This window comes from Canis lupus, chromosome 21 (assembly GCF_003254725.2).
Source record: "Canis lupus dingo isolate Sandy chromosome 21, ASM325472v2, whole genome shotgun sequence".
Lineage (NCBI taxonomy): Eukaryota > Metazoa > Chordata > Mammalia > Carnivora > Canidae > Canis > Canis lupus.
Genome location: NC_064263.1, coordinates 42,972,138 through 42,999,697, shown reverse-complemented (window position 1 = coordinate 42,999,697; position 27,560 = coordinate 42,972,138). Strand labels below are relative to the sequence as shown.

The 27,560-nt window shown below is 34.3% G+C and overlaps 1 protein-coding gene across 3 annotated transcripts in view; it reads right to left on the bottom strand.

Annotated features, from left to right (window-relative positions):
* The window catches only part of PRMT3 (protein arginine methyltransferase 3), a 123,905-nt gene that overhangs the window by 48,331 nt on the left and 48,014 nt on the right, over positions 1-27,560 (bottom strand). For all 3 annotated transcript variants that reach the window (XM_025459763.2, XM_025459764.3, XM_025459765.3), the window contains one exon: positions 9,698-9,776. In XM_025459763.2, coding sequence (XP_025315548.1) covers positions 9,698-9,776 — 79 coding nt within the window. The remainder of the gene's footprint in view (positions 1-9,697; positions 9,777-27,560) is intronic.

The following is a 27,560-nucleotide window of genomic DNA, read 5'->3' as shown; positions in this document are numbered from 1 at the left end:
AGTAAATAAATGAGCTTGGCTATGTTCCAATAAAACTTTATCTACAAAAACAGGCAGCAGGCCAGATATGGATACCCTTGATAGAGATGTGGGAGAAACGGATGAGGGAGGTCATTATCAGAGCCACCATATTGTACTACTTCAGGGAGTGCCAGTCACACTGTAGTCTATGGGAAACTGAATATCCTTCAGAGTTACAATGTGCACAGACATACAAATCACTTAACATAGCTCAGAGTTCTTCTATTTCAATTATGAAAAATCTTAGTGAAAAATTAAAAAAAAATAATTATTCTCTATATCAGGGGCTGGCAAACAAGGTCCATGGGTCAAATTCAGTCCCCTGCCTGTTTCTGTAAACAGTTTAACTGGAACACTGCCACCCTCACTTACTTACCTATGGTCTAGGGCTGCACTGTGTTCCAGTGGCAAAGTTGAGTAGTTCGGACAGAGACCGGATGGCTTATAAAACTGAAAATACTATTGTCCGGCATTTTGTAGAAAAAGTTTTCTGATCTCTGGCTCTGTATTCAAGCACTATGATATACTAGTACTACTACTAAGAAATAAGGATGATTTTTCTTTTTTTTTTCTTTTTAAAGATTTTATTTATTTATTCATGACAGAGAGAGAGAGAGAGAGAGAGGCAGAGACACAGGCAGAGGGAGAAGCAGGCTTCATGCCGGGAGCCCGACGTGGAACTCGATCCCGGGACTCCAGGATCACACCCTGGGCCAAAGGCAGGCGCCAAACCGCTGAGCCACCCAGGGATCCCCTGGGATAATTTTTCATAACGAAAAGCTACTACTAAAATAAACTTTAAAAAGTTTAAAAATATTTTTGTAATAAGCAACTGGAAGAAGTATGATTTTACTTTTTCTAGCGTTGAGGTATATTTTTCAAGGTAATTATATTTCACAAAGATACAGAAAATGTTTTTTGTTAACATTTAAAAACGAAATTAATTCTATCTTTGTTAGAGCTATGAATATTCATAAAGGACCTGTAATCAGTGTTATAGGTCAGTTTAGTTCCATATCCACCTCCTCACAGCTGGCTAAAATTTTGGGCCACCTGCCAGAATCTTGACTAACCCTTTACCTTCACATTGTGACACATTTGTCATTTGGTTTTTGCCAGATAGAAGCAAAACTGAGTAATTATTCCTTCTTGTAGGTGAAATTAACAAAGCGCTGATTGGACAAAGCACCCTCTTAACAGACCATTTATAAATTCATGGCTTTGACATCTGTGTCCTTCTCGATTCACTGCCCAGAATTCATTTGTCACTAGAACAGCTCACATGGTGAATAGATAAAGATGGGAAATCCTTTATCCCTTAGAAATGCCTCGCAAACTTTTGGACACTAAAGGGTAAGACTGAGATGCATAAAGAAACAATTCCTTGTAAGCAATGGCATCACTGCATGTATATAAATAACCAGAGAATAAAAAGGTTTTAGAACAAAAGGAGATGATAAGTCAAAATAAACTATTCTACTCACTCACAATATACATCAATGATATGGAGAAAGATTTTAGTAAACTAACAGTCAATGACAAAATGATTGATATATATATATATAAAGGGAAGTATACTATCAAGTTACAAAGTCAGTAAATATCTAAAGTTGGATAAGCTTAAAAATCAATTTCCAACTTATATAATAAGAATATCTTAACAAAATTAATTCTGATTTGGAAATTGGAAACACTGTCCTATCATTAGCTTATAAATAAATAGTGACTAGACCCAGCTTAGCTAGGCTAAAATATAGCTACAGTTTTTACTGAGAAATTATGTATTGAAAAAAAGTAGAAAATGATACTACTGCAAGATCACCGAACCAAACAAAAATAACAAATGTGAAAAATGCAGATCTGAAAATGAGGAAGTAGACAGTGAATTATAGAAATACTAAAGGAAACCTTCAAGCACTATGAACCATGATCAGTGGCTGATTATACGAAGATAAATTATGTGAAAGTCAAGTCTTCATAGCACAATGTTTAAATTCATTTCAAAATTTTTATACGGTATAAACCTAATACTAATCTCATTTTACTAGCTATAGCTCATTATACTGTAAATCTACAGTTTATCAGATGTAACTCAGGAGGGGGATTAACCTTTATTGAGCAACTACTTCATTTCGAGCATCTCATTTAGATTTTTGTTTGATTCTATTAAGCTAGATTATAATCCTCATTTTACAGATAAGAAAACTGACATTAGTAGCGGTAAAGTAACTTGCTCACGTTACCAGTCTTAATCAGCTAAGTGGGTAACTATAACTGTATCTGACAAAGGGATTCAACAAAAAGTCTAATTGCAAAATCTATATGCTTTCCATTATGCATGAAGCTACATTTTATGGTTTTCAAATGGAAGAAAGGGAAAGAGGAACTCCATTTTCCTAAGGTAAATGAGCACTTGTTCAAGGAGAAAGAGGAAGGAGAAAAGGGTTGAGAAAGATTGGAGATTAATAACACTTCAGGGCAAAGTGAGGAAAATGGAAACATTCAGCTTTACTTATTCCAGCTGAGTTATGGAAGTACATGGTGCGAAAAGAAACACTAAAAAGGAAAGCAACCAAGTAGAAATGAAGGAGCAGTGAGTAAGCTGTACAATTCAGGTTTCCACATAGAGAAGGAAATAGCTAGGAAGGTACAGAAACAAATAGGGACGTTACAACAGAGGCTATTTCTTAGTAGCAGAGATCAGGTTTCCAATGCAAAACTGTGGAGAGACAGATCTATTGGTGAAGAATGTATCCTATATATCGCCCACTCTATTTTGCTGCCCCCTTCTGAACTACTTGTAGAAATTCTCTGTTACAAGGCAGGGCTTGCTTCCCTCTACAGAAGTTGAAAATGACAGAAGCTTGCTTCCCCTCTCTCGCTTGTAGGTTAGGCATGCACACATGACCTAGGTTCACCAATGATAAGCACCTAAAATTCTGGCTACTTCTCAGAGGCAGCAATGTTTACTGTTTGTTAAGATCAGCAATGTGACATGTCAGTGCCCTGTATTAGGATAGTGGTATTACATCTAAACCAGTCCTGTAAAAAACAAAACAAAACAAAACAAAACAAAACAACAGTCCTGTAACATAATTCTGAACATTATTCCTGGCTGTATACCTCCAGCCTGGTTTTCTAGCTCTCACAAGAACTTAATCTATCCTATCTATCCTTTTAATAATCTACCCTATCTGTCCTTTTAATAAAGTTCTACTCTGTTAAATAGCCAAGGTAGATTTCTATTTTTTTTCCAACAGTAACTTTGGGTGATACAAAGGAAAATGTATATTTTATTTTATTTTATTTTATTTTATTTTTTTTTTTGGAAAATGTATATTTTAAATAAATTCTTAAAAAAACCCAACCCAAATAAATGAATAAATAAATAAACAAGTTCTTAAAATAAGGCTTTCCCCCTACATTTTGGTTCAAAAGGATCAGATATGGGGCCTGAACATCCATATTTTTAACAAAAGGCCCGTTTGAGATCAGAAAACAAGGAGTTAGGAACTGACTGCCTTCGTAACTATGCGTTGTATGGATGCAGTCTCCAGAATCACTCCTCCCCAGGCCGAAGGCAGCGCTAAACCACTGAGCCACCCGGGCTGCCCGGCAGTATGGTATTGATGAAGAGAGACTTACAGATCAAATGAGCAGAATACAAAAACACATCCACACATACATGGCCAATTAATTTTCAACAATGATGCCAAGCAATTTATGGGAAAGGAAATCATTTCAACAAAGAGTGCTAGAAAATAGTAGTATCGGGATCCCTGGGTGGCTCAGTGGTTTAGCGCCTGACTTCAGCCCAGGGCGTGATCCTGGAGACCCGGGATCGAGTCCCACATCGGGCTCCCTGCATGGAGCCTGCTTCTCCCTCTGCCTCTCATGAATGAATAAATAAAATCTTAAAAAAAAAAAAAAAGAAAGAAAAGAAAATAATAGTATCTATGTTTACCTCACGCTATACACATAAATTTGAAATGAACCACAGATCTAAATGTCAAAGTTATGACTTCAAGAAAAACACAGGAGTATTCTGTGCAACCTTGAGTAGGACAAAGAGTCCTCAAATTGGACATTTTTCTTAATAGAACAGAGACTGAGCACATTTTTATGAGTCACTGGTATTCCTTTTCTGTGAGATTCCGTTCAATTCCTTGCCCAATTTTCTACTGGGTTTGTGGTCTTTTTACTTGTAGGATCCACTTATGTGTTAAGGAGATTAGATTTATGTCAGTGACAGAAACTAAATTTTTCAGTCAGTACTTCTTATATGACTTTGCATATGGCATATGCTGCCATTTAGAAATTTATTTAAATATAGTAAAATTTATCAATCTTTCAATTCAATTGTATCAATCAATAAAGGCATCTGAATCCAAGTTCTTATTTAGACAGCCGCACTCCTCAAGTTTATAAGGAAATACACCTATGTCTCCTTTCAGTTTTTTTATCCTTTTTGTTGTTGGTTGTTGCATTTAACCTTGCCTCATTTAATATTTATGGTGTGTGGATTTTTTACCTTATAGTTTATTGTGTTTTCTTTTTTTTAACACAGAGGGCTATATACCATACACATAATTTACTGTCTCAACATAATTTACTACAATAAATTATTTCCTTAATTATATTAGATGCCATGTATTATTTGGCTTGTAACAGGATTCTCAATTCTGTTCAATTTATCTGTCCATTCAAGAACACCATTTTAATTATTGAGGCTCAATATGTGTTTTAATATTTGGTAGTACTAGTCTTCCTGTCCCTGGCTCTCTCACCCTGGTACCCTTCTATCTCAATTTTCCTTGCCATTACAACTAAAATTTTAAAATTCTAATTAAAAAAAAAACCCAACCAAACTGTTGGTTAGAATTATACAATTTTGTAAAATTTATCCCATAAAAATATCAAATACACAAAAAACAAAAAAACATAATTAACTCTCATGTACTTGTCATCTATTGTCAACAAATGTCAATGTTTTTGGATTACACTAAATTTTAAATTAATTTTGGGAAAACTGATTTCCTTATCGCACTGTTTCTTTTTATAAGAACATGGTCTATCTTTCCTTTTATTTCATCTTCCTTCTGTCTTTTAGCAGCAAAGCTGTTTGCATATAAGTTTTGCTTATTTCTAATTGTTATTTTATAGCTCAATAATGTACTGAATTCTTTTATTATTTATCACTTTTCAGTTGATTCACTTGAGGTGCCTAGATTTGAATCATAGAATCTACCAATAGAATTCGTTTTATCTCCTTTTTAATTTATCTTCTACGTTCTTTCTCTTTTTTAATAGCACTGACCAGTACCTCTGGTAAAATATTAAATAATGGTATAATAGTGGTCATCCAAATCTTGTTTTGCCTACAGAGGAAATGTTTTTAGTATTTCTCCATTAAACGTGATACAAACTTCCAGTTGAGATAAATATACTTTATTATATAAGTTAGTGTCTATTTGTATCTTCTCATTGAAAAAAATCAAGAATGTAAACTGTATTTTGTCAAAAACTTTTGAGCATCCATATGAAGATGAGCATGATTTTATGCCTTAGCTCTAAGCCCTACTCATATGATTATTGATTATATAACATTTTGCTCCAATTCCCTCTTGTCTGGTGTCAATACTATGACTGCTACTTTCATTTTGGGGGATGTACTTAACTATCTTTTTTTATCCTTTTAATATTTCCAAATAATTTTGTTTTAGATGTGCCTCTATAGAGTATACAGAATTAGGGTTTTTTTTTGGTGATCCAAACTCAAATTCTTTTTTTCTCTGAGTAGGTGAGTTTAACCTATTCACATTTGTGGATACTACAAACTTTTTGGTCATACTCTACCATTTTATGTTATCTTTTCTGTATCTGTAGTTTTTGTTTTGTGTTTAAGTATTTCACTACATGGTCATTTTGACTTTTTCTAAGTATTAGTTCTATATTTAGGAAGTTTTGTGTTTTTGTTTTAGTAGCTAACTTTGTAATTACATTATAGAATACCTTTAGTTCTCTATTTTCAACACTATTTATTAATCTCCTATCATGTCTAATGATAAAATTAGTATATTTATTTATTCCTCCCCTTCCCTTTTCTCGTATTTTTTTTAAATTCAAATATGTATTGATAATATGTGCAGCAAACATTGAGGTGGTCACAGAGTTAGTACACAGCTTTAATATATTTTTTGGAAAAGTTAGAAATCAAACCCTGTCATAGTTCAATGGCCTTGAAGGTAGGAAATGGCACTTCACTTTTTTAAAATGTCACTGTTATTAAGGTTTAATTTATATGCAATAATAAAATTCACCCTTTTTGGCCTTTTCAGTGTATAATTCTATGTGATTTGACAAACACATATGCCATGTAATCACCACCACAATCAAGATATAGACAGAATTTATCACCACAAGCCTCACCACTAAATTTTAGTCAAAAATATTATTTTAATATTAACTTTGTAGTGCTAAATGTGCTTATAATTCTATTACTTGACTTGTCAGCTTTAAATGAGATTCCATGTATTCCTGCTATTAAAGATAATGCAACTCAAGTATATACACTTCTTCTCATTTGCCTTCTGCATTTTCTTTCCAAGTTTTGTAAGATGTATTATTTGACATTGTTAGGGTGTAAAGTATTTACATTCTATGTAGTCATCCTAAAACATAATTTGTTTTTGTCTTAATTTTAGTTATAAAAATATGTATAGGTCACAGAACATCATTCTTTTATGATGTTCTATTCCCTCCAATTTTTAACTTAAATTCCAGCTAGTTAACATACAATGCAATATTAGTTTTAGGTATAGAAATTTGTGATTATCACTTACTTACAACATCCCAGTGGTCATCACAAGTGCCCCTCCTTATACCCACTACTTATTTAACCCATTTGCCCACCCACAGCAAATCCTTTTCTTAGTTTTCCTCTTCATCTATAGGCTAGCTGAATGTAAAACAATATAATTACTGAACACAACTAGTGCTTAGAAAATCTAAGCTAAACATAGTAGAAGCAATCTTTAGTATATACATTTTCAGTAACTTTATAAAACTATTTTTATTAGTAGTAATAGGAGTAAATGAATACCTCCAAAATACTGCAAATATGCTTGGTGAAAACAGGGAGAACAAATATTTTGGCTATGTTTTATGAAGGACTTCCTCCATACCATTGTACATATAGTGAGACATAAATTGAACCTAAATTCACATAAAAATATCAACTGTGGTTCTTTCATGCTTCTATATGAATCTTCAATATTTTCCCTCTCTCATATTTCAGTCATTCTTTCTAAAATCTTTGCACTACTAACTACTTAAATCTTTGTCTCAGAAAAACAAAGAAAACTTTGCAACAGAAAAAACGAGCCTCTAGATGACTGATTAATATTCAATGATTAGCACTGCTTAGGCAGTTAAATGCTGACCTCTCCTCAATACACCTCCAGATTACCTCAGTGCTAGTACTAGCTTTGTAAAAATATGAAAAGAACTAGACTTAGGAGTTTCCACTTCATCCCTGGTGAGGCGAAATACTCTGCTACTCTTCCATCAACTGTAACCTCATTATGTTCATGCTGTAAGTTCTTTTTTTTTAAAGAAGATTTTATTTATTTATTCATGAGAAACACAGAGATGTGTGAGAGAGAGGCAGAGACACAGGCAGAGGGAGAAGCAGGCTCCATGCAGGGAGCCCCATGTGGGACTTGATCCCGGGATTCCAGGATCATACCCTGGGCCAAAGGCAGGGGCTAAACCGCTGAGCCACCCAGGGATCCCCCATGCTTTAAGTTCTTGATGAATTTCATCGAGAATTCAATTTAAATGTATTAAGTTGCTGTCAGTCCTTCAGTAAGATCAACGAATAGCATTCAGGGAGGTATGGAAACAGTTACCTGAATCTTCCTTAGAACTTCAAGGCAAGAATCAGACTCAATAAAGTGCACTTTAGTAGGGAAACAAAAAAAAGGAGTACAGAAAAGAAAACAAATACTGGAATTGGCAGATCTCAGTTAAAAAAAAAAACAAAACAGTCAAGGCTTGATCACTTAATATGTGTCCTCTAGGACGCCTTTGTTTCTCAAATTTAAAGGGCTGTTGTGAGGATTACAGACGTAATAATGTAAATAAAAGTATAGTATTTGGCAGCTAGTAGACAATCAACAAATGGTAGATAATATTAGTTTCAGTCATTAAGTAGAACAGTCATTTAAAAAAAACACTGCAATTATAGAAAAATATAGCCAACTTCTACAGGGTAAAGTATATTTATCTAAATTCTAGCCAGGTTCATGTCAGAGATCAGGAACACATCGTGAGATGCTTGCAAAAAATGTAGTGATAAAACAAATGAGTTATTTTGCAAAAGAAAGGCAAACCATTTAAAAGCTATTACAGAGGAATTCTATTATACTGGAGAATTTTCTGTGCTTTATGTTTTGGCCTCACTGATTTTTACCGTACCATAATTGCCAAAGTGATTTCACAGAATATGGATGGGCAGGAGGCACAACTGTGATCAAGTGCTTTATATCAGTAGTTCAAAATGTCTCATTTTCACCTACTTTTTTTACATAACAATTTTATTTTAAAGATTTTATTTATCTGTTTGAGACAGGGAGAGAGAGAACATGAGCGGAGGGGAGGAGCAGACAGAGAGGGAGAAGCCAACTCCCCACTGAGCAGGGAGCCCACTGTGGGCTGGATCCCAGGACCTGAGCTGAAGGCACTCAACTGCTCAATCGACTGAGCCACCCAGGCCCCCCCTTTACATAACAATTTTATCAACTCTACTCTGACTACAGAAACTATTTATTGATCTTGAAGCTTTGAGAAAGTGAAAGTGCAGGGAGAGGTGAATGAAGGGAGACAGATGCTATTCAATTCAGTTTTAATGATTTGATTCAATAATCTTACATGATGCTCTATGTTCCAGGAGCAGTAGAGCTTGTTGAAGAGTCAAAGATGGACAAAACATAATCCCTGCCCTGAAACTGTTTGTAGCAGATGGGTTATAAAAACACCATCTTACTCCGATATACAGAATTAACATGAGAAAGCTTTTTTATTTTTGGTGTATTTCATTTTATTGGTATCCAATAAAAATACTGATAATCCAGTATAAAAATACTGATTGGGTATGCTGCACTTTATAAACTTAGTAGAAATCAGTCACTTTTTAAAGGCTCTTATTAAATCACAGAGATGACAGATTTATATATGTAGTGAAGTCATGGAAAATTTTCCAGTGAAGTAGGTCATTTCCAACCTAGTATGAGATAACTCTACTGAACAATTAAAAAAAAAAAAAAAGGAAAAAGAAAAAAAAAATAGAGAGCTAAATGTCATAAGGATTAAAAATCAAAAGGAGTTTGTTAGATTTTGATTTCAACATCAAATAGCTTCCAAAGCTAGTACTACCATTAGTATTTTTATACAAAGCATTCTTGAAAATACCATTAACTTGGAGTCTGGCATATCTTCTATAATGTTCTACTATCAACAATATAGTAAACAACTGTCTTCAAGCTTCATCTAATGGAAACATCTTTCATTTCTATTGGGAACTTTCTCAGTCATGCATAGTTTATTTGAAATCCAAAGGTTCACTTGGTTCTGCCAGACTAAAATTACATTATTAAAACTAGAATTTTATACTCACCCGATCCTCCTTTTGCCAAGTACTTGTTCTTTGCATAAAGGACAGAATCTAACATAGATTCAAAAAGAAGAAAATAGCCCTGCATAAAAAAAAACATAAAAAAGTATTTTAGAAATATAGAATCAATATCCTCATAAGTACACCAATGTAAATATCTGGGCTACTCTTTTTATAAAAGGTGTGGTTTTTTTTGTCTCTGCCATATAATTTTCTGCAAAGTCTGAAATTACTCTTTGCATTAAATTTTCCAAGTACCCTTAAAAAATCAGGCCAGGGTATAAAATGGACCCAGAAAGTTTATTACAGTCAAATGTACTAAACCTTCTTAATCTGTACTTCCACTTTCTAGACAATTGTTTCTTCCTTATTAAAAGGAAAACTGGAGACAGAAATTGCTAATGTATCCTATAACTCCCTGGAATATTGCAATATTAATCTAGACATTGGTTCTCAACCAGATTTTGCCCCCTGGAGGACATCTGGCTATATCTAATGTCATTTTTGACTGTCACAACTCAGGGGGGAGGGGGAAGGAAGGGTGCTATCCGCATCTAGTAAGGTAAAGCCAAGAGATGCTGATAAACATCCTACAAATGCACAGAAAGCTCCAAAAAAGAACTGTCCAGCCCCCAATGTTGATAGGGCTAAGGTTAAGAAACCTTAGACTAGAACATTTCTCAAAGAGCTTCCTGCCCAATGACTTTCTTTTTTGTTAAAACAAAACTAAACAAAACAAGGAAAGGAGGGAATCTTTAAGAAACACCGGATGCTTTACCCTTGTCTTGAGATTCATAACGCACATTAGCACATTAATAGTTCTGGCAAGTGTTATGGTAGAGAGGACTATGGTAAAGAGGACTAGTGAATAAATCTTAACTATATGCCACCCACTTTTTGACTATAAACCTCCTTCCCCCCCTATTTTATACCTATCAATGTCTTGCACAACTAGTGTTCTATGTTCATGAAATACACCCCTGGAGTACTCCAGATTTTAGAGACCAGTAATGAATCCTCTACCAAGAAAAGATAATCATAGCACAGGTGAAAAGAAAATTTACCACTACCGCTATCGTGAGTGAGAGCTCAATGACAGCTTGAGTCAATCTTTTTCCTTCTAGAGCCTACCCCTCAACTACCCAGAGCAGCAGGAAAAGTCAAGTACTCAGCACAGTGCTTAGCACATAAAACACTTTCTTAAAGCTTAGAGTGAACCAACACGAATTCTGCCCTAATGACTGCATTCTAAATAAAAACTGTTCTCATTTACTCATTTGTTCTGTGTACAATAAACTGTTTTTACAGGATAAATAGAATACTCTATAACCACATGAACAAAGACTTTTTAAAGGGGTCTCTAGGAGAAGAAAAACCTACAAACCTGGGATGCATAATTTTCAAGAAAGATTAACAGATTTATTTTTTTTTAATTTTTTTTATTTTTGATTTTTTAAATTTATTTATGATAGTCACACACACACACACACACAGAGAGAGAGAGAGAGAGAGAGAGAGAGAGAGAGGCAGAGACATAGGCAGAGGGAGAAGCAGGCTCCATGCACCGGGAGCCCGATGTGGGATTCGATCCCGGGTCTCCAGGATCGCGCCCTGGGCCAAAGGCAGGCGCCAAACCGCTGCGCCACCCAGGGATCCCAACAGTAGATTTAAATGTATAGACAATTACAGCTCACAAGCTTCAATCACTTTAAAAAACCTAATTAAACTACCACTAGCAAGTCTACACTGATGTTTACCCATTCCCAGCAACACAGCAATTCAGTGAGAAGAAAATACTTGTCTACAAAAGAAAGATTTAGCAACAAAGCCCTTTTATTAATTTGTTTATAGTAGGAAAATTAAGGATTTGGTGGAAACTGTTCTTCTGGTTAGAGTATCTTAGTAGTATGTGTACTCTTACAAGTTTGTTCACTATTAATATCATCTGTATATTGAAACAACAAGGAACTTTGGAAGTCAGTAAGAAATCTTTAGCAATCTGACCTAATTCATTTAGATCTCTGCACACTACTACTTATAAATAAGCATTCATCTGTTGATTAAAGTGTATTTTAATTGATCCCAAGCAATTATTAAAAGAGAAATCTTTTTTTTTTTTTAAGATTTTTATTTATTTATTCATGAGAGACAGAGAGAGAGGCAGAGACATAGAGGGAGAAGCAGGCTCCTCACAGGGAGCCTGATGTGGGACTCGATCCCTGGACCTGGGATCAAGCCCTGAGTGGAAGGCAGATGCTCACTCGCTGAGCTACCCAGGCGTCCCAAAAGAGAAGTCTTCTATCTTTTCTCAGACTAGCCAAAACTATGTATATGTGTGCACACACAAAGAAAAAAAGATCAGCTGGTAAAACATGTTAATAGATTGGGGAAAAAACAGTCCCTATTTGCAAGATTACCGCATGTTAAAACATTAAAATAAAGTTAAATTAATTCATATTTTGATACACACTAAGAATTCATTATAGTCCAGTCTTCTTTGGAAGGAGGCAAAAAAAAAATTAGTTTGTCACTGACTTGGCACTGTGTCAACAGTTTCTAATATTAACTTTCACAGCAGTTGGCAAAAAATCTAAGTGTCTTACTTCCATGTACTACAAATAAACTAAAAGCCTTTCCATCAGTAATTAAAAGTAGCTCCTTCTTGGGCGGGCCGGGTGGCTCAGCAGTTTGGCACCGCTTTTGGTCTGGGGCATGATCCTGGAGACCTGGGATGGAGTCTCACCCATGTCAGGGTTCCCTGCAAGGAGCCTGCTTCTTCCTCTGCCTGTGTCTCTGCCTCTCTCTGTCTCTCATGAATAAATAAAATCTGTAAAAAAATTTTTTTAAAAGTAGCTCCTTCTAACAACATGCTTATTTACTGTATTTATGATAGTTATTATTAGCCACCCAGAGATTAAATTGCTACATATTTTATTTTTATTTTTTATTTTTTAAAATTTTATTTTATTTTTATTTATTTATGATAGTCACACACAGAGAGAGAGAGAGAGAGAGGCAGAGATATAGGCAGAGGGAGAAGCAGGCTCCATGCACCGGGAGCCCGATGTGGGATTTGATCCCAGGTCTCCAGGATCACGCCCTGGGCCAAAGGCAGGCACTAAACAGCTGCGCCACCCGGGGTTCCCTGCAACATATTTTAAACTGGTGCTATGGTCAGTACTAATAGTATAGTGATGAAAAAGGTGCACTCCTGTATTTAAGTCTCAGAGGAGTGCCTTTCTTTTTAAAGATTTTATTTATTTGAGAGAAAGCATGAACATGGGGGGGGGGGAGGAGTGGAGAGTGGGGAGGAGCAGAGTATGAGGAAGAAGCAGGAACTTATTAAGAAATTTCTGAATGAATACAAGAATAAGAGTTACTAATATCACACATCATCATATTTGTTAAAATCAAACAGCACCTGCCTTTTGTTATTTTTTTGGGACAAAATAAAGCTGGTTATTTTAAGAACCTCTCCCCCTCTTATTTAAAATAGGCTCCATGGAGCCCAATGTGGGTCCTGAACTCACAACCATGAGAAGAAGATCTGCCCAGATGAGATCCAGAGTTGGACACTTACCCTACTGAACCACCCAGATGCCCCTAAAACTTATTTTTAAATGCTGTTTTGTTTTTTAAAAAGTAGTGATAATTGTTGAGTTTTATTGTATTAAGTATCTTTACAAGGATTAACTTTTATTTCTTCTCTAAAGCACTTTGTTATTTCCATTTAACTGATAAGGAAATTAAGGTTTACAAACGTTAATTTCTTTAAAATTTATTTATGACAGTCACACACACACACACACACACAGAGAGAGAGAGAGAGAGAGAGAGAGGCAGAGACACAGGCAGAGGGAGAAGCAGGCTCCATGCACCGGGAGCCTGACGTGGGGTTCAATCCCAGGTCTCCAGGATCGCGCCCTGGGCCAAAGGCAGGCGCCAAACCACTGTGCCACCCAGAGATCCCTACAAAAGTTAAATAGCTTAAAACCATAGGATTTAAAAAAACAGCTCATAATCACAAAAATAGTTGAATGACTTAGAATCTGAACCTTGGTCTTATGTATAACTACAGTCATGTTCTGAATAACTATACTATGTTGCTTCTTAAATTGATTTACCTAATTGAAAATAAGATTTAGTATTTGTATTATACCACCTTTGGAATTAAGGACTCAAATGTTCTGAAATGAAAAATTTCTCATAAAGCATATTAAACAAGATTAGAATTTATAATAGGCATATGATTCATAATATTTCAGAGTGATAGCTTAGTTTCCAACTGGCTCTTAGCCACCATCCATTATGAAAATTATCAGTTTAGAAAAAAAATGCAAATATTAGAATATATGTAGAATCAATATATGACATCTGTGAGATAAATTAATACATCTAGCTTAAAATATGAGCAGATGAAGAGATTCACATATGTATTGCTGTTGTCCTTTCTCTCAACTTTCCACTTTGCTAAACTTCATTTTACTATAGGCTCCCTAAGAGATAGAATAGCCTTTCATTTCCTGGGAACTGTCCTTGGTTCTGAACCAAGTCATTTATTACTGATATCAGAAGGCGATGCTCCAAATGCCCAGCTCATCTGCAGTGTAATTCAGACTGTAATTTCACAGGCTGCTGCCTCACCTGTAGGGGTGCCATCTGGAAGAGAATTATACCCAATATTTTCTCCCATGATGCTCATGGGGCACTCTTCTTTCCAAAGTGACATTTACTTTTTAAAATTAAAATTTTCATTTATACTTCAAAAATTAATTACTACAAAAGAACACATTGGATCAAATCAGGGACAGAGACATTAACATTACTCATTGAAATGGGAACCTTATTTTTAAAATGTCTTCTCATATCTTCTTGGACTAAATTAATGATAAAAGATTAATGATAAATGATACCTTCAGTATAAGGTTTTCCCTATTTTTTATTTTTATTTATTTTTAATTTTTAAAATTTTTTTTTTAAATTTATGATAGTCATACAGAGAGAGAGAGAAAGAGAGAGAGGCAGAGACACAGGCAGAGGGAGAAGCAGGCTCCATGCACCGGGAGCCCGATGTGGGATTCGATCCTGGGTCTCCAGGATCACGCCCTGGGCCAAAGGTAGGCGCCAAACCGCTGCACCACCCAGGGATTCCTATTTTTTTTTAGTATGAATAAGTGAGTTACTGATATACTCTCAGGCAGAATTAATGAGTCAAAAAAGAGGCAGAAGAGAGTTACAAATAAAAAGAGTGACAAATACTCGATAATTGAATTTATATAAAGATAAAAATAAAAGATTACTTCTAACAAATAAGCAAGGCTACAAAATCTAAACCCAATTTTTAGTATATTTCTGAAGCATAAGTATTTCATGATAGTTTTTTCCAATACTACTCTCAATTCTGTAAAATTTACTGTAGATATAACTGATCAGGACTACTAGTTAGTAGTTAGTTGTTAGTTGAAAACAATACGTTTTAAGAAAAAAATACAAATAAATGTAGATTTGTTTACTAATACCCTTTAAGAGTGAATCTATGAATTAAGATCTTCACAATCTTCCTTGTAGAAATCATACTCAACGAATTCCATGTAATTTCCAGTTTTGGTTATTTTAAAAAAGAATCTAAAGGTATCTTGCCAAGTGGAGAATCTCTGAATTCTTTAATCCTCTGCTTCCCACTTCTAGTCTGTCACGAATGTTTTACTCACTACTTTATTCAACAAGTATCTTTTTTATGATCTTGTTCAACAGTCTATGTTAATATTAACTGATAATATATAAAGAAGCAGGGAAACAAACACAATAAGCTCTTGGTAAACATATAACTATTAGGAGCAAAAGAGGAGCAGCACACCAAAGGTAATTTATCAGCTTTAAGTGTTTAGTCATTGAATCCTGCACATTATAAAGAAAGAATGCAGAACATCATCAATTCGATGAATTAAATGCAGACTGGTTAAGGAAGTATCTATTGTATATATCTATTGTATATCTGTGTGACAAAACATATTTTCAATGATGACATCTTCTAAGGAAAATCTTCCTTGATGTCTCATACTAGGTCAGGGGTCCTTTATAATATGACCTTATTTAGAAGTTATTATCAATGCATATAAATAAGAACTTTAAAGCAGGGTTTCTCAACCATGGCACTACTGATATTTGGGCCAGATAGTATTTTATTGTAGAGGCAATCCTGTTCATTGTATGATGTTCAGCACTACCCCTGGCTTCTACCTACCAAAGGCCACCAGCACTCTTTCTCATCCCTAATTCATCCCTAACTGCCTGCTGTAGAAACCTAAAATGTTTCCAGACATTTCCCAATGCCCAAATATCCCTAAGGTGGGCGAAACTGGATGCCCTTCGCCACTGAAAACCACTGCTCTAGAGATATCAAAAAAGTACTTAGATAAGCATTTTCTCCTAATCTACAGTGCTCTTCGCTAAAAATGTACAAAACTTTAGTTTTTACAGGATATCATGTAACCTCTATTTTACCATTATATTTATTATAGCCGTATACGCTGAAAACCTGAACTGTATAGTTTTCTCAATGATTCCCCAGTCTATCCCTTGACTCTTTCAACTTAAAATGTGCCAGTACTAATGAATGTGATAATGAAGTTACTGAGATTTTAAAAACTGTAAAATCCTTTTGGGTAAGGTACTTTCTTACTGACAGTTCTACAATGACTGAGACATATTACAATTACATACTTGGTAAGGTGCTTGAGATATCAAGCAACAAGAATACCTGTATACTTTGCATTTATTTACTATAGACTGGGTAAGAAAAAAATACATGTAAATGTACACACACAAAGACATCTTTTCAATGTTTCACATTTTTGGCTAAGATAAATTTCTTTAAAGCAGGATTTCTGGATTAAAGGACATGCACATTTAAGATTTTGATCCGTTATCATTAAACTGCCTTAGAACGACTGACAATTTTTATTCCCACAACTGTCTAAGGAAATTAAAATTCAGAACCTCTGCTCATCTAAAAACATAAAAAGAATTAAAAAGTCAGAGTCTGGGGATCCCTGGGTGGCGCAGCGGTTTGGCGCCTGCCTTTGGCCCAGGGCACGATCCTGGAGACCCGGGATCGAATCCCACATCGGGCTCCCGGTGCATGGAGCCTGCTTCTCCCTCTGCCTGTGTCTCTGCGCCTCTCTCTCTCTCTCTGTGACTATCATAAATAAATAAAAATTAAAAAAAAAAATAAAAAATAAAAAAAATAAAAAATAAAAAGTCAGAGTCTGAAAAGATATCAAACACACACCTATCTTTACCTCCCAGAAAGAATAGTCATTAAGAAAACACAGGCAATCCAAAGGAAAATGGACAAAGAATTATACAGAATTACTTCACAAATCAGGAAATCCAAAGAGCCAATAATCACATATAGAGATGGTGAACTTCACTAGTAATTCAAACACAAATAGAAAGTACTACTGACTAGTGGAGTGGCTAGTCATACAATGTCCAGCGCTGACAAGTCTATGGAACAATAAAGAAAAATTTTACTACTTTGGAGAAGTTTGGCATTATCTAGTAAAGCACAAGAGCAGCACACCTTGTTATCTGGCAATTCTAATTCTAAATACAGATGTAGAAAAGCATGCTTAAGTGTAACAGTATACATGTACCTGTATATGACAGCACTATTATTTGTCATGGTAAAAGAACTAGAAATGATCCAGTGTCCACCAAGTACAGAATAATCAACACAACAGAATATACAGAAATGAACAGAATCTACACAATAGAATATACAGAAATGAAGATGAACAAATTATCCACACTGGCAATATTGATGAATGTTATAAACATGACTTAGTGAAGTATGCAAAAAGTTATTTCTTTACACAAAAAGATACTTAGGTTTTGATTACATTTATATAAATATCAAAAACTGGAAAATACAAACTATACTGGTTTGGAATGTAAATTTAAGTGGCAAAAACATACAGAAAGCATGTGAATGATTACTACAGAGGTCAGAAGAGTGGTAACCTCTCTGTGGTCAGAAAGAAGTTCTAATAGAATAAAAAGATGTTAAGAGATATTTGAAAAGATATATAAGAAAGACATTTGAAGGCGAAGGTAGTATATACAGATATCTGAGAAAGTTGAAAAGATACTTGACAGCTGCTTTCTATATTTTGATACAGGTGTTCATTATATAACTATTTCTTACACTGTGTCTATAAGTTTATGCAATCTTCTGTGCATGTTATATTTCATAACTTATTAAAGGAAGATTTACATTAATTATTATGTAACATGCAATAGTCTAGGGGAAGGCAAAAGGAACACACACTCCAATCTGTTTATAAATGTTTAGAACATGTCTGGAATAGTACAGAATTAATTAGAAAAATGGTAAAGTAAAGGACCAAAAATAGTATCAGGGACAAAGAACAATAATGATAAAGAAGCCAAACTATCAGTAACATGTAACAATTCTAATGTGCATGCACCTAACAACCACATAAAACTATCTGAAGCAAAAACTGACAGAATGAAATGAGAAACAACTCCCGAACTATAGGTAGAAACTGCATTATTCTTCTTTTAATAGTTAATAGAACAGGTAGACTTAAAGTAATAAACACTTAAAAGATCTGAGTCATATTATCAACCAATTTGACTCAATTGACAATTATGTGACAGCAATTCAACAATAGCAGAATATACATTCATTTATATGATGAATGTGGAACATTTCAACAGAACAGAACCATATTCTGGACCATGAAACAAATGTGAACAAATTTAATGTAGTGACAACATATACAGTATGTCCTATGATATCAATCAAATTAAACCATAAATCAGTAACAGAAAGATACCAAAAAAAATTCCAAATGCTTAGAAATTAAACACACTTCTAAATAATTCACTCATCAAAGCAGAGATTACAGAGTAATATTTGGAGTTCAACGAAAAATTTGTGGGATGCACCTACAGTAGTCCTAACAGGAATTAAAAGAGATGAAAAAAGCAAGACGCAGAATACACAAAATATGCGCTTACCCTACATTAAATACAAGGGAGGGGCTTGTCATCTACGTTGTTCACTGCTTATCCTGCCTAGAATAGCATCAGGAACACAGCAGCCACACTATATTTGTTAAATAAATGAATGAATGTTGTAAGGGTTAGAGATACATAACTTATAATGTTTCAGAGGAAGGATACACTAGAAATGGGTAACAGATTTTGTTGGAAATTCAGTGTAGGGTAAGGTAAAGACAAGATGAAATTTGCAATCCTGTGTATTATTATATAGTCAAAAAGCAATTAATAAAACTTTACGTGTATATAATAAATATTTGTTAGAACAGCTCCTATTTCATTATTATTTCACTTGATCATTACCTTCCATGTAAGAAGAATGAAAATAATAGTAGTAGCTACCATATATTAAGCAACTATTATGTGCTTGCTACTCCTGCAAAACTATTTCCTCTTCTTTTAAGATTTTATTTATTTCTTCATGAAAGACACAGATAGAGAGAGAGGCAGAGACATAGGCAGAGGAGAAGCTGGCTCCATGAAGGAAGCCTGATGTGGGACTCGATCCCGGGGCCCCAGGATCACACGCCCTGAGCCAAAGGCAGATGCTCAACCACTGAGCCACTCAGGTGTCCCCTTCCTTCTTATATCTTACAACAAGTTCTCACTTTTTTTAGAAAATTATTTTTTTAAGATATTATTTATTTATTCATGAGAGACAGAGACAGAGAGAGAGAGAGAGAGGGGCAGAGACACAGGCAGAGGGAGAAGCAGGCTCCATGCCGGGCGCCCAATGCAGGACTGGATCCTGGGACTCCAGGATCGCGCCCTGGGCCAAAGGCAGGCGCTAAACTGCAGAGCTACCCAGGGATCCCCAAGTTCTCACTTTTTAATGCCATGGACTTTTGGAGAACTTAACAGCACAGGAGAGAATTCCTTCTGCAAATTCTTCTAAAGTCTGAAAAACTTCTATCAGTTTAAAAGTCTATCCTCCACTAGATGGCACTCTCACTTAATGAACAGAAGACTGACAGTCAAATTGGTTCTTTTCTTCAAACTGCAACAAACGGTCCAATAAGGAAGCCTATCAAAGCTCAGTTGGCTGAGTGTCTGATTCTTTGTTTCATCTCAGGTCAAGATCTCAGGGCTGTGAGATGGAGCCCCACAGCAGGCTTCAGACTCACTGGGGAGTCTGTTTGAGATTCCTTCCCTCTCCCTCTTCCTTTGCTCCTCCCTCTGCTTATGCACCCCCGCCCCTCAATAAATACATAAATCTTAAAAAAAAAAAAAAAAAAGGCAACTGAATCATCTCAAGATCTTTCCAAATGTATATACAGGTCTTACTCCAGAGTTACAGAACAGGTTCCAAGGATAAGGGCATGAAATGCAATATTAATTTTTTACTTTTTAAAAAGACTTTATCCAACATGTGGCTCAAACTCACAACCCTGAGATTGAGTTGCATGCTCTACAAACTAAGCCAGCCAAGTTCTCAATGAATATTAATTTTTAAAACCGTGTTCCCAATCTCCAGTTGAAAAAAATCATTAATTGTAATTAGTCTACTTTAAAAATTACAACTAAAGCATTAGCTAGCACTTTTGTTTAAGAGAATTATATTAGAGTACATACACACACACATATATCAATGTATAAAGTATGCTAACCGTTGTGTAACATAAGAGTGAAAATATAAATACATATATATCTAATATTTTTAGATAAAAGCTTAAAAAAAGGTGATCTATTCAACTAAGGAACAAAAGAAATGGAATCACATCATTTCTTCAAAATTATAACACAAAATTAAACAAATAAAAAAGCAATATCCCTTTAAGAACAAGGAAATAAATCTGATTGAATGTCAAATTGGTTACCTAACCAGTGAAAAGAATTACTCCAAAAATGAATTTCAAACACAGTATTTAGACTGTGCATTTCCCATGAGATATATTCTAGAACAATAAAAACTACAAAGAAATCTTCAACTGCATTTAGAAGCCTTATTGTTAGTAGTAAAGGTGGTATAAAATTTGGGAAACTACCTTAAGGAACTACATGATAAAGCAAATAAGTAATTAGCATTATCTTAGGATAATGCTATAAAGAAATACAAATATAAAATTAAAAACTTTAAGTAAAAATTCCATAATCTTAATTTGGAAAAATCAGTATAAGCTCATAATTTTTCATATTAAAAAATAGCTACATTTGTCCACTAAAAAAAAAAATACATACAAGCAATGACATTCCAATGACAATTCATTACTCTGAAAATGGCAATAGAAAATATTGAGATTTTATTCTATTTTTCCTATTCAAACTATAGTTCATAACCAAATATTTGATGAGAGAAAGTATTTCTGGAATAATTTCAGCTAATGAATAGAGAATAAATGGTACATGTAGAATATCACAATTTTGCAACTTTTAATGAAATAATGAATCCAAGAAATTATTTTCAATGGCTTCTAAAACCTTCGGGTAGGTTTTTTTGTTTTTTTTTTTTTTAAGATTTTATTTATTTGAGAGACAGCAAGATCAGGAGGGAGTTGGGGGAGGGAGAGGGAGAAGCAGATTCCCCACTGACCAGGGAACTCAATGTGGGCCTCGATCCCAGGGCCCTGGGATCATGACCTGAGCCAAAAGCAGATGCTTAACCAAACTGAGCCACTCAGGTGCCCCTAAAACCATTGAGTAGGTTTACAATAAATAGATTAGGCTGACAACTCCAGAAGCCACTGATCAACCTTAACATAAAAGAAAGACAACCAGACACCCGAGTCCGTTGATTCAATGCAACAGAAAATAACCACCACTGCCCCCCATGAAGTATTCTGAGGGGAAAAACAACTTTAATTTGTTAAACCTCTATTTGTGGACCCTAGACTTCTGGTTTACAAAAAGTATAGGGGATAGAAAAACAAGTTAAATGACACCATGAGAATGCCATCATTAAAATCTAGAATGTAGAAAATTCTACAGGACAACTGACCCAGTTCCTTCAAAGAATGGTACAAAGAAAAAAAAAAAAGGAGGTGAACCTACAGACGATAGATTTTAGACTAGATAGCAAAGCATGATCCATAACAACAAAAATTGATAAATTGGACTTGATTAAAACTAAAAACTTTCACCTTGTGAAAGACCTTGTTAAGGGGACTGGCTATAGCTTGGAAAAAATATCTGCAAACCACATATCCAATACAGAACTAGTAAAAAAGAACTATCAAACTCAGCAGTAAATAAACCAATTAGAAACTGAGCAAAGAACACAGACATTTTACCGAAGATACAGAAGGAAAATATACATATGAAAAGATATTTAACATCATTATCCATTAGGAAAATGCAAATTAAAATCACAATGAGATATCACTGCACACTTATCAGGATAGAATCAATAAAAAATAGTGACAATATACAACGGTGGCAAGAATGTAGATGGATGTTGCCAGTGGAACAGTTACACACGGCTGTAAGAATATAAAATACTACAGCCCCTCTGGAAAGAGTATGCCAGTTCCTTATGGAACTAAACATGCAATTACCATATGACTAACTACGGGGCTATGTATATCTGAGAGAAATGAAAACTGATGTTTACACAAAATTATACACACAAATGTTCATATAGCTTTATTTGTAATAGCTCCAAACTGGATATTCTTCAAAAGTGAAATGGTTAAAATAACTTTGGTATATCCATCCCATGGAATACTACTGAGAAATAAGGGAGAGACTATTAATATGTACAATAATTTGGATGAATCTCCAGGGAAAGTGAAAAAAGTCAATCCAAAAAGGTCACACACTGTACAATTCCATCTCATTCTTGAAATGACAAAATTATACAAATTGAAAAAAGATTAGCGGTTGCCAGAAGTCAAGGCTGGGGACTAAAAGAGAGAGTGTGTGGCCATAGAAGGATAAAAGGAGGGCTCCTTGTACTGATGAAACTGTTGTATATCCCATGGTACCAGTATCAACATCCTGGTTGCACTTTTTTGCACCATAGTTTTTAAAGATATTATCATTGAGAGAAACTGTTAAGAGTACAAGGCATCTCTGTATTATTTCTTACCACTGCACGTGATATAATCTAAAATAATCTCAAAATAAAGCTTAAAAAATTTATGAAACAAATTAATCAAATGCAACATGCAGACATAACTCAGATCCTGATTCAAAGAAATCAAATGTAAAAAATATATATATAAAATTCATGAAGCAATCAGGGTAGTGTGAATAGACTGATTGTTAGGATTTTTTTTTATACCATGGAATTGCAGCTATATCAGTAATTCTGTTAGTCTCAACGACATAACGAATAAAGGTATAATAAATATACAAACATTTTTAAAGGTTCTTATCAGTTAAATATAGCCAAAAAATACAACAGTGCAATGATAAACAAAAATGGTAAAATATTGATAATTGTTGAAGCTAGGTGATAGGTGCAAAAAGTTCACTGAAACATTCATTCTAAATTTTTTACATTAGAAATTTTCCCTAATAAAATGTTTTTAAAAATTAAGAACAATAAATAATAGTGGTCTGCATCTATAAATGTCACAGCTACACAGCAAAATCAAATGCCAAATTATTTGGGGGTAAAACCCAAGCACCAAAGAATTTTCCACAGATAGAGTTCCTTAGAAAATATACAGCGGAATATCAAATAGTACTAAGCACTCAAATAAACAAGCACCAAGCACTAGGAATGAAGGCCAGTAGGAACAACAGTCAGCAAAAGCAGACCTGCAAAACTTTGAATATTGTTTATGATTCAGGAGATTAAAAGAAGCTTAAAAAAATAAAAAATAAAAAATAAAAAAATAAAAAATAAAAAATAAAAGAAGCTTGAAGATAATAGTAGCAAGCAAGCAAAATTCTGAAAGAACAAAAGGAATTCCTAGAAGTAGGAAAAAAAAAAAAACATTTGAAATAAAACTCAGTAGATGGGTTAGTTTAACAGATAATTCGAAAAAGCTTCAGAAAAAATTAGTGAATTGGTAAACTGAACTGAAGAAATTACCCAGAATACAGCCCCAAAAGTGAAAACAATAGAAAATATGAAGGAGTGTAAGAGGCATAGAAAATAGGGAAGCCTAATAAATATGTAATGGCAATTCTGTAAGATTTATTAAACAAGATACAAAAACTCAAAAGAATTCTGATAAACTTAATACATTAAATATTAAGAATGTCAATTCATCAAATCACACCAAAAAATAATGCAATGACAAGCCATGTACTGCTAACAAACATAACTGATAGATTATGTATTCATCAGGACAAGCTACATTATCCTACATTAACAAACAGTATCCAAATCATGACTGAAAACAAAAAAAGATTTATTTTGCACGTTATCATCTGACAAGAATCATTGCTTATTAATATTACTCTGGAGTCAGTCTGACAGAGGGTTCATATTATTACAAGCTTCCACAGTAACTGATGCATAGAAAGGGGTATGGCAGGCTGTGGAATGGACGTTCAACATTCTGTCTGGATGTGACTTTCACCAGCCAAAGTCACAGGACCATATCTGACTTCAAGGGGGACAGAGTTAAATTCTATTAATGTGCCCAGAAACCAGAGATGTAGAAAATATAAGAAGAGCCCTAACAAGGCTGGCAAACAAATAAATAAGGAAGAATAAATAAGGAAGTCTCTCAGAAAAATAAAAAGATAAAAATCCCCAACAGGAAGATAACCAAAAGAAATTAACTGAAATTTCACAGAATGCCAAAATGAGCCATAAGCACACTGAATGTCAGAACTGTTAGTTCTTAAACACTGTTAAGTATTTGAATTATGTGCTGCCTCTCAAACTGTTAGACAATTGCACTCTAGAATTTCCTTCTCTGGTTATGTAGCAATATGGAAACAAACTAGCAATTAAAAAGTCACAATATTTATTATTTTTTATCTTGGGAACATGCTTATAATGGGTTGTAACTGTTGTCTATATAAAAGAATGTGATTTCTTTCCGTCTTTGGAATCTCTTAATGATTGCGTATGCACACATCATATTCTGGCTTACTGCTTATCTAATAATAAAACCGTGTTCTTTCTCTTCTAAAAAACAGTAGTCACAATAGAACTGAACAAGGAAAGAGAAAATAACGTCAAAACTGGTGTCCATTAAGAAAAAAATACAAAACGTAGTCTCTTCAAAGTTTACTGTTCTGCAATGAGGGTTCCTTAGAAGACCTCATCAGCTCATGTGGAGAGCCAGAACGCAGTGCCTTTGTTTTATTAATGGTAGATTATCTCTCAAATATGATAATACTTGTTTTTTCTTTTAATAACAGCATGAAGGATAATAATTCAGGAAAAAATAATACTCAGGACAATTTTCAAAAACCACTTGAATGTGGGCTTCAGCTAAATCAGTACTTAGAAATACTAGTCTCAAATGCCAAATACGAGGGAAAAAAAAAAGCTGGACAATGATCTAAGCTTCAATTTCAAGAAGCTAGAAAAAGAGCAGCAAATCAAACTGAAATAATAGAGATTGAAATGGAAATCAATACAATAAAACCACAGAAAAATCAGACAAAGGCATAATTTGGGTTCTTTGAAAAGAGCATAAGTGACAAACCTTTAGCAAAACTGATCAAGACAAATTACATGTCATTTCCTAATAATAGGGACTAGATTAAGCCCTGGGTTTGTTTCTGGTCACTTACTTTTATTGGATAGAAACACAAATTAATAGAAGTAAGGCTAAAGACTGAATTCCTGAGAAGGTCAGCTAGCCTCACATTCATTCAACTGCAAGTTACTTTAAATTGGGTATTCCCAAATAAATATTCTAGTATTTAAAACTGTATAAATGAGAAGGAATAGAAAATGGAACAGACCAAACTGATATATCACTACTACTAAAAAATTTACTCAAATTACAAAATCTAATAAAAAAAGGTCAAAAAAAATTCTTTCATAAGAACCAATCAACATTTACTCTAACTCCTGCCCCAAAATCTTTGCTTCACCTAACTAAACAATGACTTCATAGTTCTGCCATCTAAATTCTGTCAATTTGGAGACTCTATTAAAGAAAATATAACATGTGAAAGATCTGTACCCCAAGAGAAGAAACCCTCAGAGGACAATTATCTTCATCAAGTCCATTTAAATCAGTCTCTTTTTTTTAAAATTTTTTTTAAATTTATTTATGATAGAGAGAGAGAGAGAGAGAGAGAGAGAGAGAGAGAGAGAGGCAGAGACACAGGCAGAGGGAGAAGCAGGCTCCATGCACCGGGAGCCCGACGCGGGACTCGATCCCGGGTCTCCAGGATCGCGCCCTGGGCCAAAGGCAGGCGCTAAACCACTGCACCACCCAGGGATCCCTTAAAATCAGTTTCAAAAAGCAGTGTAAGTAATGGCTTCTTAAACCTGTCCCTTAAAGAATCTCTGAAAGCAAGAGAATGAATTGTAACTCCCAAGGGAATAGGAAGGATTTACTAAAATTAGCCCTGTGAGGGCTCAAAAAGCTATGAAGGCTAATGTTTTATCTTCAAAATTTGTGAGAATTTTGCATTCCACTTAAAAAAAAAAAAAACACAAATAATGCCTTTTCCCTCCCAAATCTTCACACCATATCTAATCTGTTATTTCTCAAACATATGATTGGCAGGTTCTCAAATCCAGGTTGAGGTATATAGGGTAAGTTTTTTCTTTATTACAAATTGGTGGCATATATCTACTCAATTTTTGTGAATCAAATATCTGTTCATGAACAATTTTTAACAGAATCACTTCACATTAATTATTCTAGTAATTACAATTGTGTCAACTCAGTTACATAGGATAATCTAATGGTATTTATATTAAATGCCCAATGTCTGAAAATGCAAACTATAAATTTTAGGAGATTTCACTTTTAGGTAGAAGTAAACAGCATTACTGAAAAATTTACAAATTGCTACAGAATTTTATTTTCTTTTAAAGAATTTCTTTTATTATTTATTTGAGAGAGAGAGAGCGCGCGCACACGTGCGTGCACAAGAAGGCAGAGCGGCAGGCAGAGGGAGAGCTGATGTGGGGATCAATCCTAGCACTCAGGGATTATGACCCTAGCTGAAGGTAGCTACTTAACCGACTGAGCCACCCAGGTGCCCCTAAATTGCTACAGAATTTTAGAGTTTGAAATTAAAATTAAGTATTTCATGTTCTCTGACTAGCTTAAGTGAAAAAAATTTTAAGGGCAATTGATTTATATTCCGGAATAACTTATCCTCAGAATAATATACTTACTGAAAAAAAGATTTATTAAAAAAGCAATTCATATAGGACATAATAGAAGCACATTAAAACGGAATATGGCAAAGGGCCAAGAAGCAAATAGTATAAGCAAATCAATCATACATAATACACTGAATCTCCTGGCAAAGGCAATCTCCAGAAATTTAATGAAAAAGATATTAAACACCTAAAATATTAGATTTTAAAAGTAAAAGTTTACCCATAATACATAATTGTTTTAATATAAACAACTTTGCTTAAAGCACTAAATATTTTCACTCAGATTTGGTTTTAAGCATAGAAAATAGAGTATAATTTGAATAATGTATATTACTAAATTTTTAAATATATCTACCACTATAAAATAGCCTGAGACCCACTTTAAGGATTTCTCAAAGGGTTACATATTCCCTATTGATAACATGATCCTACTATTACAAAATATTCTCTTTGTGAGTGTATGAAATAAAATGGCCTCAGAGTGTGATCTGAACTCTAATTTAAAAAAATATTATTATTAAATAAAGGAGAGGTTGGAGAGTAGTTAAGAGCTCAGATAATTAAAATGTAAATACT